The sequence below is a fragment of the Hydra vulgaris genome, chromosome 04 (genome assembly GCF_038396675.1).
Source record: "Hydra vulgaris chromosome 04, alternate assembly HydraT2T_AEP".
NCBI classification, from domain to species: domain Eukaryota; kingdom Metazoa; phylum Cnidaria; class Hydrozoa; order Anthoathecata; family Hydridae; genus Hydra; species Hydra vulgaris.
The window spans coordinates 37885796-37901208 of NC_088923.1; the positions used below are offsets into that span (position 1 = coordinate 37885796).

General features: G+C 27.1%; 1 protein-coding gene across 2 annotated transcripts in view; it reads left to right on the forward strand.

Annotated features, from left to right (window-relative positions):
- The window catches only part of LOC136079795 (uncharacterized), a 30458-nt gene that overhangs the window by 14031 nt on the left and 1014 nt on the right, over positions 1-15413 (forward strand). For both annotated transcript variants that reach the window (XM_065796249.1, XM_065796248.1), the window contains 7 exons: positions 8180-8260; positions 8364-8441; positions 10266-10310; positions 10545-10664; positions 10765-10812; positions 10929-11003; positions 12119-12225. In XM_065796249.1, the coding sequence (XP_065652321.1) occupies positions 8180-8260; positions 8364-8441; positions 10266-10310; positions 10545-10664; positions 10765-10812; positions 10929-11003; positions 12119-12211 (540 nt within the window). In that variant the 3' untranslated portion in view covers positions 12212-12225. The remainder of the gene's footprint in view (positions 1-8179; positions 8261-8363; positions 8442-10265; positions 10311-10544; positions 10665-10764; positions 10813-10928; positions 11004-12118; positions 12226-15413) is intronic.

The window sequence follows — 15413 nt, forward strand, 5'->3', positions numbered from 1 at the left end:
ATTACAATTAAAGGTCTTTCCTAGCAGTTAAACCCAAATCCCAAACCACTTTGACAAACAAAATTCCAGTCCTTGCTTATTTGGCATGACTTAGCTTCATGATAAAAAACTTTAAAGTGATATGAATTAAGAGAAAAAATTTTGTGCCAAGAAAACTCAATTTAAAAAATTGTCCACACTTTTGTGTTTCGTCAAAAAATACGAGGGTATTTGCCAAGAACATTTCTGTAAAGCAGTGAAGTCTATTAATTCAGTAAAATTAATTGAGTAAGATTTGATGCAAAAGTAGGGATGACATTTTCCCAGAAATTTTTAACTTGGGAAATTTCAGAAATTTTCAAAAAAAAATTTTGTCTTATTTAGGAAGTTGTTATGAACAATTTTATGGTAAAATATGTGAAGCAGATTATAAAAATTTTAGAAAGCCCCTTTTGAAAAACACTTTTTTTTTGTTGATATTTTGTTGAGTTTTTTTTATTGTAACTATAAGTAGCAACTATGATAATTTGTTTTCAAAATTTTCTACAATTGTTCTATTCTGTTATTTCCTAAGCAATTTTATGTTCATTGCTATAGCAAGCTTTGTTAAAGGCTATTTAAATGTATTAAATATTTAAATGTATGCAATTATTTTCAACTATTACTGCCAAGTAGGTGATTTGTGTGTGTGTTTTATAAGTATCATATCAAGCAAATTGATTTATTATTATTTTACTGAACATTCAATTCATTCAAATGTGTTTTCTAATGTCATTTTTAGATAAATTAACATAATCTAACACAGCTAGTGCATTTATAACATGTACCTTTAATAAAAATGTTTAAAATGTTATCAAATACATCAAAATATTCCAAACTTTTAAAAAAGTTTAAAAAAATCTTTGTTTCTTTAAAACACTCTAATACTCACTCCGCGCATGATTTACAGTAAAAAAAAATAAAAATAAAACATTTTATTAAAAAAATTAAAAATAAAAACATTTTATTGTTTAACATTCTGGTCAATTAAATTTGCGTTTTTGTGGTTTTTTTAAAAAACGATTTATTTGTAATTAAATTAATGGTTTTTACTTTCGTCCAACACGCAAATGTTGGACGAAAGTCAAAAGTAATTAAAAGTGACGTATGTGTTGGCGTAAGAATCACTTTTTTCCTTCCGCTCTTCCCAAAGACAACAAACTATATATATATATATATATATATATATAGTTTAGGCGAAGTAAATATATATATATATATATACAGTTATAGGCGAAGTAAATATATATCTCTGTAAATATATATCTCTTCAAAATATATATTTGCAGTATAAAAAATTAAACATTTTTGAGTTGCTTTTTTGTCAAGTCCTTCTTTAGTTTCTTTCTGTTGTCTCTGGCAATGAGCATGAAATTCTGTTTCATGTCATCTGATCTGTAGCCTCCAACAAAGTTCTGGATCAGTCTGATATTCCTTTCTGCGCAGTCATCGACACATACAATCAACTTTAGGAAGTCTTTGAGCATAATTCAGCTCTGGGAACCTACCAAATCAGTAAGCTCTGTTGACCTCATAATAACCGGTAGCTTTGGTTTCCACACATGAAACTGCATGGGGATATCACACTTGATTAATATCTCCAACATCTTCTTTACCTTCTCACTAACATCGTCTTCAGCAAAGTTGACTTGTTTGTCATATAGGCTTTTGAAAACCAGGGTTCATAGCATAAAGAAACAAATAATGCTGCTGTATTTACCATCTACTCTTCTTCATTCATTATATGGGCTACCTTTTCAGTCATCATCAGGGTCAGCAGGTATAGAACAAAGGTAAAGGCAATAGAGTGAAGTGGTGCTAAACAAAGACAAAAAAAGAATAGTCTGTGGATTCAAACCTAGTTTCCCATTAAATGGGTGAATTCTTACAAATGTAAATGCCCAGGCCAAGCATGTGACTATTGGAGCCTTTACGAATTAAAGGAGATAACCATCAACACTAAGATCACAAGATGAGGCAGCTGAACTTAAATTAGTCTCACAAGAGCAAGTAGGTCTGGTGAACTTTGCAAGAGATTCAACAGTAGAAAAGTTACTTCGAAGACCACGAATATTAGTGAATGATGGATTTAGAGAACTTGGTGATGACGATAGTTTTTGGAGTTTTTTTATATTAGTTTTTGGTACTTTAGTCATTTTAAAATTTGTTAAAGAACTTGACTTAAAGCACAGATAGTACTCAGTACACAATTTAATAGCCCAAGTAATTACCTCATTACTATTAATAAACCCTAAGTCAGAACAGGGCGTCAAATGTGGCCTCGACAATGCACACCAAAAGTACGAAGAGGGACACTATCCATTTCCAACATTGCACTGTTAGTACTCTGATATTTTACAGATGTTGATGAAATCAGTCTCTCTGAGAGCTACCATAGAGTTCTAAAAATTTACCTTTTTTAACTGACCCAATAATGCAATAATTGCAATGATAATTATACTTTTGCTAGAAAATTTACTTTGCTTGAGCCATCAATTGCTGCCATAAATTGTTTTTGGGGAGTGTGGGCCAGAGCGAGGGCTGTATAACATATATATATATATATATATATATATATATATATATATATATATATATATATATATATATATATATATATATATATATATATATATATATATATATATATATATATATTAGTGATGTACCGAGTAATCGGCATCGGCATCGGCTTAATCGGCCACTTTTTGTACAATCGGAATCGGTATCGGCATCGGCCTTTTTTTATTAATTTACCGATATGCATTACCGATGGCATTTTAATACTTTTATCCTGCATTTTGATAATTATTAAATAATAAATAATCTGAACTTTATGCATCGCTTAGAATTTTTAGAAAAATTGTTTATTTTGACTTTGTTTACAGGCAAATTTATTTATTTGGGTGCAAGTATTTGTTTACCAGTATGGATTACATGAAAAAATTTACCCAATTTAAAGCTCTATGGCTTTATATCTTCAAAACTTTAATAATTAGTTAATTCATCGGTATCGGTATCGGCCTTTTCCTATCCATCGACATCGGTATCGGCATCGGCCAAAAAAGTGTTATCGGTACATCACTAATATATATATATAATGTCATTGCTTTTTCATTTTCATTTCAACTGATTTTTTTAAGGGATCAGCATAGCAAATTGTACACACATCAACTGACTTAAATAGGTAGAACATGAAAGGAGTGTCAATGCATTGACTTAAGGTTTTGGTTTGGGCTGGCAAACTAATAATTAAAAAAAATTTTGTAGTGTGACTTTTATTGGCAACGACGGCTACACAACGTCTTGGCATTGAGTTAACCAAGTCCTGACATCGCTTTAGCGGAATTTTGCGCCATGTTTCCTTAACTATGTTCCAAAGTGACTCCTTCGTGGTGGGTTTGGAAGCAGCAACCACCTCCTTTACGTCAGCTCACAAATACTCGATTGGGTTAAGATCCGGCGACTGTGCTGGCCACTCCATAACGTTCACTTTATGCTCCTCAAACCAATTCTTCGCCTTCTTACTAGTGTGCTTTGGGTCATTGTCCTGTTGGAACACCCAGGACAACGGCATTTCATAGTCTGCATACGGCAACATCACTTTACCCAAAATATCAACATAAACGTGTTGGTCCATAATAGTAGTAATGTGATGAATGGGCCCTACTCCGTAATAAGAAAAGCATACCCATATTATTAGACTACAACCTCCATGTTTAATAGTTTTGATGGTATATTTTGGATTGTATTCTGCATTGGGCAGTCTTCTGACATACGCCCAAGAGCCTTCATAAACCTTACTTTCGTCTGTCCATAAAACATTCCTCCATTTTTCGAGTGGCCAATTTGAGTGTTTTTTAGCAAACGCAATACGCTTTACAACATGTCTGGCGCTTAGAAGTGGAGCTTTTCTAGGGCTGCAGGCTTTTAATCCCTTTAAAACATAAAACGAATAAAATAGCAAAAAAAAACCAACACTTTTACAACAAAAGAGTGTGTGATGCTTTTTTGTTTTTCGGTCAGAATTGGTATTTTTGATTAAAATCAAGCAACACCAAGCAGTTTTTTTCCCAAAATGATTTGTTTTTCAAAATAAACATGTTAGCTAATATTTTAAACAGCAAAGCTATAAAAAATTTTTATCTTGCATGGTGTTTTCTTAACAAAAAGAAAATATGCTTAGTGGTGCTATTTTATTTTTCGCAACTGTATATATATATATATATATATATATATATATATATATATATATATATATATATATATATATATATATATATATATATATGAATGCGTTTTCACTGATACTGATGTAAGATTTTTCCTTAAGATTGGGATTAGGTGATGCTAAAGTGGCTTTATATACATTTTTTGATAGTCATTTGTTATTTAACGGGCATGCAGTTTTCTTAATGCATTTGCAATTTATATCATTAGGGGTGAGTTTGTTGTGCAAAATTTGTTGGTTGTGTGAATTAATAATAGATCGAATATTTGGCATGCAGCTGTAACTAACTTTTATTGTGTTTCTGTTGAAAATTATGTGGAGCTTATGATGTTATGGAAAATGCAAGTCAATTAAGTTTAAGAAAAGGTGTCCAATTTTTGTTACCACATTTTTACTGAAAGGAGGATTAAACCATATTATATTTCTTTTTCGTTTATTAGTATTAGAAGGATTTAGATTTGAATGATATTGGAGATTAGTGTGAAATCCAGACTTTTCTAATGCGTCTTTATAAATAGGAGCAGACTTTTGGAAAATTTTTTCGCTTGAAGAATTAGAAGATAATCTATGTTCAATTGAGGTTGGTAATTGTTTTAAAATGCTTGGTGGATGGTTGGGATTAGCATGGATATAATTTAGCGTACTATCAGGTTTATGGTAAGGTTGAAAAGTGCAGTTATTAAGATCAAATGTAACATCAAGGTAGTTAACAACTTTCATATTAGATTGAATGGAAATACAGAGGTTGTATTGTTTAAATATTTGAGTAAAATGCTTCTTAATTTTTTCCATTTTTGGGCCGCTTGCGTTTTTAAACACGGCTAGGCCATCGTCTCTATATAATCCAAAATCAGATTTTTTATAAAATTGCAAAATCCGGAAGAGAAGAAAAATTCCAACTAACTCGCACACTTCCGCTCCATTAAATGCACCCATGGTAACATCAAACAAACCACTCGATTTTTTAATCCAAACTTGATCATTGGTAAATAATAAAGACTTACGCGTGGAGTATTAAAGATTTATGATCAGCATCAATGGAAATGTATTGTTCTGTAAAGTTTATCGAGTCGATAAGTAGCTTTTCATTAATTGAAGGGTAAAAGTCAACGATGTCAAAAATAAGGAATTTATAAAAATGTTTGTCATTGATGTTTTTGAACCAATTTATTACATTTTGTGTACTATTCCACTGATTTAATTGCAAAATATTTTTTAGGTTAATGATAATATCTGATAAAACATACTTATTTATTCTACCAACTTCATTCTTAGCTGGGTTAGTTAGAAAAATAATAGGATTATTTAAAAAATTAGGTTTATGGTCTTTCAATGTAATAAAACAATTAAAAGAACTGTGTATATTGATTTTTTTAAAAGCGTCATGATTCTTTAGAAAAGTTTTTTCTTCTTTATTAATGTGATTTTTTATAATAGGGTTGGTTTTAGATGTAGTAGCGTTCATTAACAACTTAATGTATTCGTCTTTTGATAATTTGTACAAATTTGATGTTTTATCTGCGTAAGTGTAAGTATACGTTGATTTTCAAATATAAGAATTGTTTTTTTTTTATTTATTTTGGAAGGCGCATTAAACCTTCCTAAACTGTATGTTTTTAATTAATTTGAATAAATCACATTTAAACGCACGCATATCTTTATTCTGTTGTGGACAATGTGGTGTGTTAATATCTCCAATATCATTCAAATCTATATATAAATTTTTCAACTATATTTTTTTAACTGTATTTTTTTAACTATATCTATATATAAATTTTTCACTATATCTATATATAAATTTTTTAACTATATTTTTTTAACTATATATAAATCATTCAAATCTAATGATATAAATTGCAACTGCATTAAGAAAACTGCATGCCCGTTAAGTAACAAATGTCTATCAAAAAACGTTGTATATAAAGCCACTTTAGCATCACCTAATCCCAGTCTTACGGAAAAATCTTACATCGGTTTCAGTGAAAACGCATTCAAGCTCAGATTTGCAAACCACCTTAAATCATTTAATGCAACAAGGTATAGAAATGATACAGAACTTTCCAAGGAAATCTGGAAACACAAAGACGCAGGTAACATGCCTATAATTAAGTGGAACATAATTAAAATATCAATAAAAGCCAATCTTATAATCCATCCACAAAAAAGTGTAACCTGTACCAGTGAAAAATATTTTATTATGAATTTTGATAGTGGTTTTCTACTTAATAAAAAGTGAATTGGTTTCTGCTTGAAGGCATAGGAAAAAACTTTTACTTTCTAACTTTGATTCTGACAATTAGCAAATATCGGATCACGTACACTTGACGTCAGATGCCGTTGCAACACTCCCTTGCGGGTCAGGCTAAAAGATAGTAGATGTAGCAGCACTCCCTTGCGAGTCAGGCTATTTGTCAGTCGATGTAGGAGCACTCCCTTGCGAGTCAGGCTATTCGATGTAGCAACACTCCGCCATTGATTTACATTAAAAAAAAATAAAAATAAAAACATTTTATTAAAAAAATTAAAAATAAAAACATTTTATTAAAAAAAAAAAAAAAAAAACATTGTTTATATTGTTAAAAACATTCAGAATGTTTTTAAAACATTCTGGTCAATTAAATTTGCGTTTTTGTGGTTTTTTTAAAAAACAATTTATTTGTAATTAAATTAATGGTTTTTACTTTCGTCCAACACGCAAATGTTGGACGAAAGTCAAAAGTAATTAAAAGTGACGTATGTGTTGGCGTAAGAATCACTTTTTTCCTTCCGCACTTCCCAAAGACAACAAACTATAGATCTATATATATATATATATATATATATATATATATATATATATATATATATATATATATATATATATATATATATATATATATATATATATATATATATATATATGTATGTATGTATGTATATATATATATATATATATATATATATATATATATATATATATATATATATATATATATATATATATATATATATATATATATATATATATATATTGTTGTTTTGATTATGTGATAATAATCAACTCTTTTTTGATTTGAGATATAAATCAATATAAGTGAAATAATCACAAAATAGATCATTAAATAAATTAAAAAAAGGTTAGATGAAATAAAACAACTTTTTGATGGTACTTAAAGTTTCATGCTTTTTTTGGCACTCATCAGCCATATATTTAAATTAAAAAAAAACCATTTTTTCTTAATTTTAATGTCTGAAATAATTCGATTTAATAATATGAGCATGAAACTTTAAGTACCATCAAAAAGTTTTTTTTTAATTTATATAACTTTTTGTTAATTTATATATATATATATATATATATATATATATATATATATATATATATATATATATATTTATATATATATATATATATATATATATACATATATATATATATATATAGATATATATAGATATAGATATATATACATATATATATAGATATATATTGTATATATATATATATTTATATACATATGTCTATATGTATGTATATATATGTATACATATATGTATGTATAAATGTATACATTTATATATGTATGTATATATATATATATATATATATATTTTTATTAACACGGATTTAGGCTAGGGAAGGTAATCTTTTTGATTAAAAAGAATTCATTTAAGGTTTGGGTTTGGACTTGTCCAAAATACATAAGTGTATGCTGTAAGTGACACATACAGCAGATTTTTTTTCCTCAAAAAAAAAATTGTGATTTTATCTGGGAATAAAGAAGGCATTTTAAAGTACACACCTTAATACACCTGAACAGAAAATAAAATAAATAAAATTTTAATTGAAAAAATAATTTTTAAAAGTTAGCTATTTTTAAAAAATTTTGAAATTTGATTTATGATTGTTTAAATAGTTAAAGTATTTTGAATTGTTATTTATTGAAATAGATAAATCAACAAATAGTTTTGAACAGCAAAATAAAAGATTTAGAGCAGAAGTTAAAATTTGCAAACAAAGAAAAAGAATCCGTAAGTCTTATTTTATGTGACTATTTGTAATTAGTTATTGTAATTATTAATTAAGAATAGTTATATAGTTGGTAATTTGTATACTGTTTTATGTCGTTTTTAGTTTGCTGAAACATCTTGTTATTTTCAAAGTCAATGTGACAAATTAAATAATCAATGTGCTGAATTAAAAAAAGAATTGGTATTTAATTATTTTATGTTAATTATTATGATATATCTTAATAATAAGTGCTCTACTGCTACACCGCCATTGCATTAATGTGTTAGTGGTGTAGTGGTAGAGTGCTCACTTCATAAGCAAGAGGTTCCGAGTTTGATCCCCGTCACGACCCTGGTAGTACTGCGCTTAACTTGTTTTTCCGCGCAGCGGCCTTGTTTGTCAAGGTTTGTGCTTCGGAGTTATAGAGTTGAGTTATAACCACAATTAAGGGGTTATAACCACAATTAAGTAGCTTCCTCATCTGTAGTGGCCTTCTAGGCCTTGGGGAGGTGAATTAACAAAAAATAAAAATTAAAAAAAAAATTACTTTTAGACATTAAAACAGTTTTCTTTTTTTTTCTTTTTTAAATTTTAAATTAGTTTTATCTGGATCTACTTTGTTTTGTTGTTTTTTAAAAAACCAATAATTATTAAAAAGATTTTAACAAAATATGAAATTTTAAAAATTTTAAAATTAGCAATAATAGTAAAATAGTTTTCTGTAAAATGATGTTTTCTTTTAAATATTCAAAGATTTTGAAACAAGTTTTAAAATAATTATCTTTAAATTGAGTAATAACAGAATTTGAAAAAACAAATGATTCATGAAAGAAATCTATTATGGACATACAAAAGTTTTAAATGCTGCTGGAATTACATCTTTTACTGTTGGATTTCTTTGTTTTCTTGTCTAAGTTTCTCTGTTCTTTCTTTTAAATTTCTCTGTTTTTTCTTTTAAATTTCTCTGTTATTATGTTGAAGTTTTTCTGATTTTTTTTTTAAGTTTCAATTAAAAATCCTGCTATTTATTATCAATTGAAGTCATCAATATTAACTATCAATGTTAAAATTTAATGTTTATTGCTTTTAAAAGTATATAAACAATGTAAGGTACGATGTTAATGGTATATTTTGAGAATATTATACAATTAACAGATTTTCATGAAAATTAGTTTACATACATTTTGAATGTAGATTCTAATATAATTTACAAAAAAATACTTGAAAAATTGGTATTTAGGTATTTTCTTTCTCTTTTCAGATATTTTCAAACTATTTTTTGCTATAAAAACAAAATTAATTGCAAAATATTTTTCTAGAGATCATCTTTGTTTTTTTCAAATAAAAGTTTAAAGGTTTTTTTGAAACTTTTTTACTTTTAAAACATTCATCTTGGTTTACTTAATGAATTAATTTCAGAGGAATAAAAATTATTTAACAGTTAAATTTTAGAGAAAAGAAAGTCTTTGTCATATTGTTAATTGTCAATTATGGAATCAGGGAATTGGAATGAACCGGAAGTTCTTAAAAAAAAAAATTACTTGGGGCATCGTAAATTGAAAATAAATATTAATAAATAAAAAAAATTGAAAATTGGAATTAAATAAAATTTTTTAAATATTACAAATAACACAAAATATACATATATATATATATGTGTATATATATATATATATATATATATATATATATATATATATATATATATATATATATATATATATATATGTTTGTTTTTATTTTCTAGTTTTTTCATTTTGTGTTAAATCCTGTGTTATTTTGTGTTATATCCTGTGTTATTTCATGTTATATCATGTAATTACTTCTTTATAAGTGCAGTTTACTGATATGTTTTAAGTAGAAAACTACTTATAGAATTTAAAAAAATATATATTGTCTGATTGAAAATCTCTAAAAAAAACCTTTTACACTAACTTTTTCTTTATAGTCATTAACCAGTATGACATTTTCAAATTAGTTAATAGATATAATTATTACTTTATTGTAATTAATATTTTTTTTTAGGAAATTAATAAAACACCTGTTCATTTTACTAATTTACCAATAAAGGTTTGTTATTTCAACACATAAGTTTCTTTGTGGATGTGCAGTTTATATTACAATATTTGTCATGTCAAATGCACACCCAAAAGTTAAATGTTTTTTAGTTTTTTATTGTTATAGTAATGTTATATTTATAATATATATAAATATATATATATATATATATATATATATATATATATATATATATATATATATATATATATATATATCATTTATATCTGTTGATTTTTGTTTTAGTTTTCACAAGAGCCTTGCGCATTCTCTCCTATAAAACTAAACAAATATCCACCAAGTGGCTTAGTGTGTGATGGTGGTACTGTTGTGCGTGATGGTGCTAAAAGTGTTGAAAAGCAAACAGTATGATTAGAAGGGTTTTATTTTTTTTAATTATTATTTAAAAGTAGTTATATCATTATTATAATTGTTTTCACAAAATGTTTTTTTTGTTTTTTTTCAGAAACACCAATCATTTCACTCAAGCATTTCTGATTCTAACTTTGACATAGTATGTTGATAATATAATCTTTGTATTTTTTTGTCTAACTAAAATCATAGAAGATGTTACATGAATGTTTTAATCATCAAACTAATAAACATAAATATTTTAATGTTTGCCTTTAGTACAAACCAATAGATCTGACTACTGAGGTTGTCAAACGTCAGCGAGATGTCAAATCTACTCCAACATCTCCACAGGTAAACATTCACAAGTTTCCTTGAATCTTTAAAAAATCAATTTAAAATTGTGGGAAAATTTTTAAATTTGCATTTTATAAGTCATTTCTTACTTTATTTTTTAATTAAGTTCACTTCCTCAAGGCTCCTGAGGGCTCCAAAGTACTACAATCAAGGAAGCTGCTCATTTTTTTATTTTTACCTCAATACTCTTAAGTTTAAAAGCCTGATTAAACAAGGTCACTGTGTTGAGAAACAGGCTAAGAAGGGTACTTCCACAGGCATAGGGTTAATTTGAATCTCGAATCTCTAGTTTGTGAGCTGAGTATTCTGAGTATCTTAGCAAATAACAGAGAATGTTTCTTTGTCCCAAACCTCCGAGACATGTGTTCATATTAAAGAGAATGGTAAAAAAAAAAAATTTAGGCTATATAGTTTTGATTAAAACAAACTATAAATCCATACCAAGAGTAAACAAAAAAAACTTTTTTTTTAGTCGAAGCTTACCTTCTTTGTTTTGTTGTAGGGCAATAGTCTTCGTAATATACGCTGCAATCTACAGACAGTTTATTCAAGCGCATTTTATTCCTAAGATTTTTGTACATGATGTCATTGATTTTTTTGTTTGTTTAAAAGATCAATTATATACACAAACAAAAAAATCAATGACGTCATGTACTAAAACTCTTGGGAATAAAAAGCACTTAAATAAATTTTCAAGTCTGTAAATTGCGGCGTATATTATGAAGACTATTTGGCCAACAACAAAACAGAGAAGCTAAGCTTTAACTAAAAAAAAAGTTTATTTTTCCTGGCATTCATTTATACTTTTGTTTTAATTTAAAAAAAATTTAGCCCAAGCATTTTTTTGTAGGATTCTGTTTAATTTGAACACAGTGTGTCTTGGAGGTTTGGGATCCCTTTAAGCTTAAATGCTTCCCAGTAGTCATAAGACATTTAATAAATATCTAAAATTTGTGTTAAAACATTTTAATACGTTTTATAGATGTCTTTTTATAAATCATTTCTTGTGGCCGCTGGGTTAGAGGGTAAAAATTTAATTGAGTTAATTATTGATGATTGAACTTTTTTTCTAATTTGTAATTTTGTTTTTACTCAAGTTGTTACTATTTTAGAAACAGGAGTGTGTATATTGTTTCGACTTCTATCCATTGGATGTGATAGAAGCACATCAGAAGCTATGTGGAAGCCGATTTGATGAAATCTAGTGAAAGTTGCAAATGTAATTATAAAAGTTTTTTTGAACTGTTTTTTTAATTGATATATTCAAGGAGCAAGAATAAAATGACTAATACAAGAACTAAATCAAAGTCACCTAAATAATAAAAAATATTTGTCTACACAAACAACAGATTCCAAATACAACATCTTATCAGCATTCTGGAATAGAAAAAACCAACAACATTTGAACAGTTAAAAACATTAAAATTACAAATAAAAAAGTATAAAAATTCTGTTTTCATTTTGTTTTTTTCTTCAGCTCTGTTTTAAAACTTCACACACACACACACACACACACACACACACACACACACACACACACACACACACACACACACACACACACACACACACACACACACACACACACACATGCACACAAATAGGTATATATATATATACATACATACATACTTACTTATTTACATACATACGTACATATATATGTATGTGTGCATGTATGTATAACCATAACCCCATGACAGAAATTGTAAAGTAGTATCCTCAAATAATATATAAGTCGGAATCAGTATATTATATATATATATATATATATATATATATAAGTATATATGTAATCAGCATATTATATATTTGCACTAAACCTATCTTTTTTGAAATGTAAAAATTATTCAAACTAATTAAAATCCTATCAAACTTTTCATCATTACTTACTGAGCACAAAGTGGGAAACTCTGATAATAAAGTGGAGAAAAGTTAAAAAGTATTAAGTATACTATATAAATAGCTAGTAAGTTATAACTTAAATAATTTTTGCTACTAATTTATGTAAGTTTATATTAATTTATGTTATTTATATCTATTTATCTATTGAATTAGTAAGTAACAGTAATTTCTTGATTACTTTTAAAAAAAGGTACAAAAACATTATTATGAATCCATCAAATGTATCTAATGTATATTTATATAATTTATATAAAAATAACATAAAAAAAAGATAACCTTTGTTGCTACTCCTCTTGTCCATAAAAGTTCATGAGATAACATCCACAAACTTTTTTTAGAAATAGCATTTCTGCTTTTTCAATTGACTCCCCTGACTTTAACTTTTGTGTTAATTTGTGACTGCAAATAAGTCTATGCTGCTGCCTCTGTTTTGATATGATATAAACTCACAGATGCTATGAAGTTAATGGAGACAACATGTAGTTAACATAATTTAATTATTATCAATCATCAATTAACATAATTTAATACTATTTCATTTTTCATTAAGTACTATCAAAACCACTTTATCATCATTACATTTTATTAATGCTATGATTATTTTTTATTGTGACATTATCAGTCTCTATTCTTTATTCCATGTGTATTCCAATCTTGTGTTGTTTGCAAACCTTGAAACTCATTTTGCTCTAGTAGTGGTGCAGCTATTATATTACAGATAATAGGTGAGGCATTATCTGACTCAACAATACTCAACAAATGCTGTAGGATATCAAAATCATTAACAAGTGGAATATTTAAAACTATTTGAGTCCCAATCCATTAATAGCCATCCTAAATCCTAATTAGACAAGGTTCTTTCTGTGGTTAATATAAATGTCCTTTGTAAAACCAAGTTCTAATATAATAAGCAATATAATAAATTTAATGTAATTATATAAATATAAATTTAATGATACTTTCAGAAAAAACTAATTAAATTTTTTTTATCAGGATCATATTAAAGCGGGGGCTGATAAAGACTACAGCCCCAGGCCCTTTGAAAAAATAGGCCCTCTGACCCGTGAGCTTTTTTGCTTTGCGCTTCAAAACCTGATAACTTTGTATTGGGAGATTAGGAGGCAGTGCCAATAAATTATAAAGATGTATTATTTAAATTTTGTTTTTAATTAATGGTAACTTCCATTATCGCAGAAAATTTGATCATTCGTGTAGAGGGAATGTAATCGTCACATACAAACGTCCACGTCCCTGGTAGTACTGCGCTCAACATATTTCTTTGTGCAGCGAATAATGAGAGACTGATAATGTCACAATAAAAAATTGCAAAAAGCGCAGTACTTGCTTGTCAAGGTTCGTGTTTTGCAGTTATAGAATTGGGAGAGGGTTATAACCACAAGTAGCCTCATCTGTAGTGGCCTTCTTGGCCTTAGGGAGGTGAATTACAACAACAACAAAATTTTCTTTTTAGGAGTTTCTATAAATACAGTTGCTACACTAAATCTCTTTGTATTAATTTAGTGATATTAATTTAAATGATTAATAAATTTAAATAAAACAGAAAATGAACTTTTGCACTTATATAAACAACTACATGTTAGTATAGATATATTACATATTAGTTGTTGGTTACCTTTGTGTTGTTGCAAATGAACCCCCTAATCAAAACTATTAATATAACCTTTATAACAATAAATGTATCATGTATTTTTTTGAGGAATATACCCATACTGAGGAAAATACCCATTAAATTCATGTTATAGAAAAAATAAAATTTGCTCAAAACAATATTTAAAAATCAACAATTAAATGTTACATTTTCCATCAAATAATTAAATATTAAAAACAGAAGCAAGTTTTATTATAGTTTAGAATATTGCAAAGAGTAAACATCCTTACACCGGTAGTTTGTAAAATTAAATCCTTTAGACATGATCTCAGTTTTAGATCCTAATAACAAATTCAAAGGTGAATTTAAATATTTCTATTTGTCAACATACAATTTGGCTTAAAAAATCTTATATTCTCAGAATTAAATCCTTGCATTTGCTATTGCTTTTTTCGAATTTAAAAATAGTTTGTTAAAAGAGTTTAATAACAAAGTAATGTTAAAAATGATAATAAAACTAATATTGATTTCATTTTAAAATATACGGTTATTATTGTTTAGTCATTCAGAAAATAAGTTTTTGTTAGTGATAATCTAAATATTTTCCATTTGATTTTTTTGTACTTTTGCTATCTTCAACTATTTTTTTATGCTGTTAGAATAAAAATATTCTTTCTATAAGATACCTTCTGGGCTCAAAGCAATTTTTAAAGTCATTTTTTACGTCTTCTATAGAATTAAATTTCTTGTTTGCTATGATTTCATCAAGATGCTTGAAGGTAATTGGTTGGGGCCAGGTCAAAGCCAGTATAGAGAATGAGGAATGACTTTATAACCAAGTTTTTTTTTATCTAGACTTGTTTTGCAATATGCATCCAAACATTATCATGAAG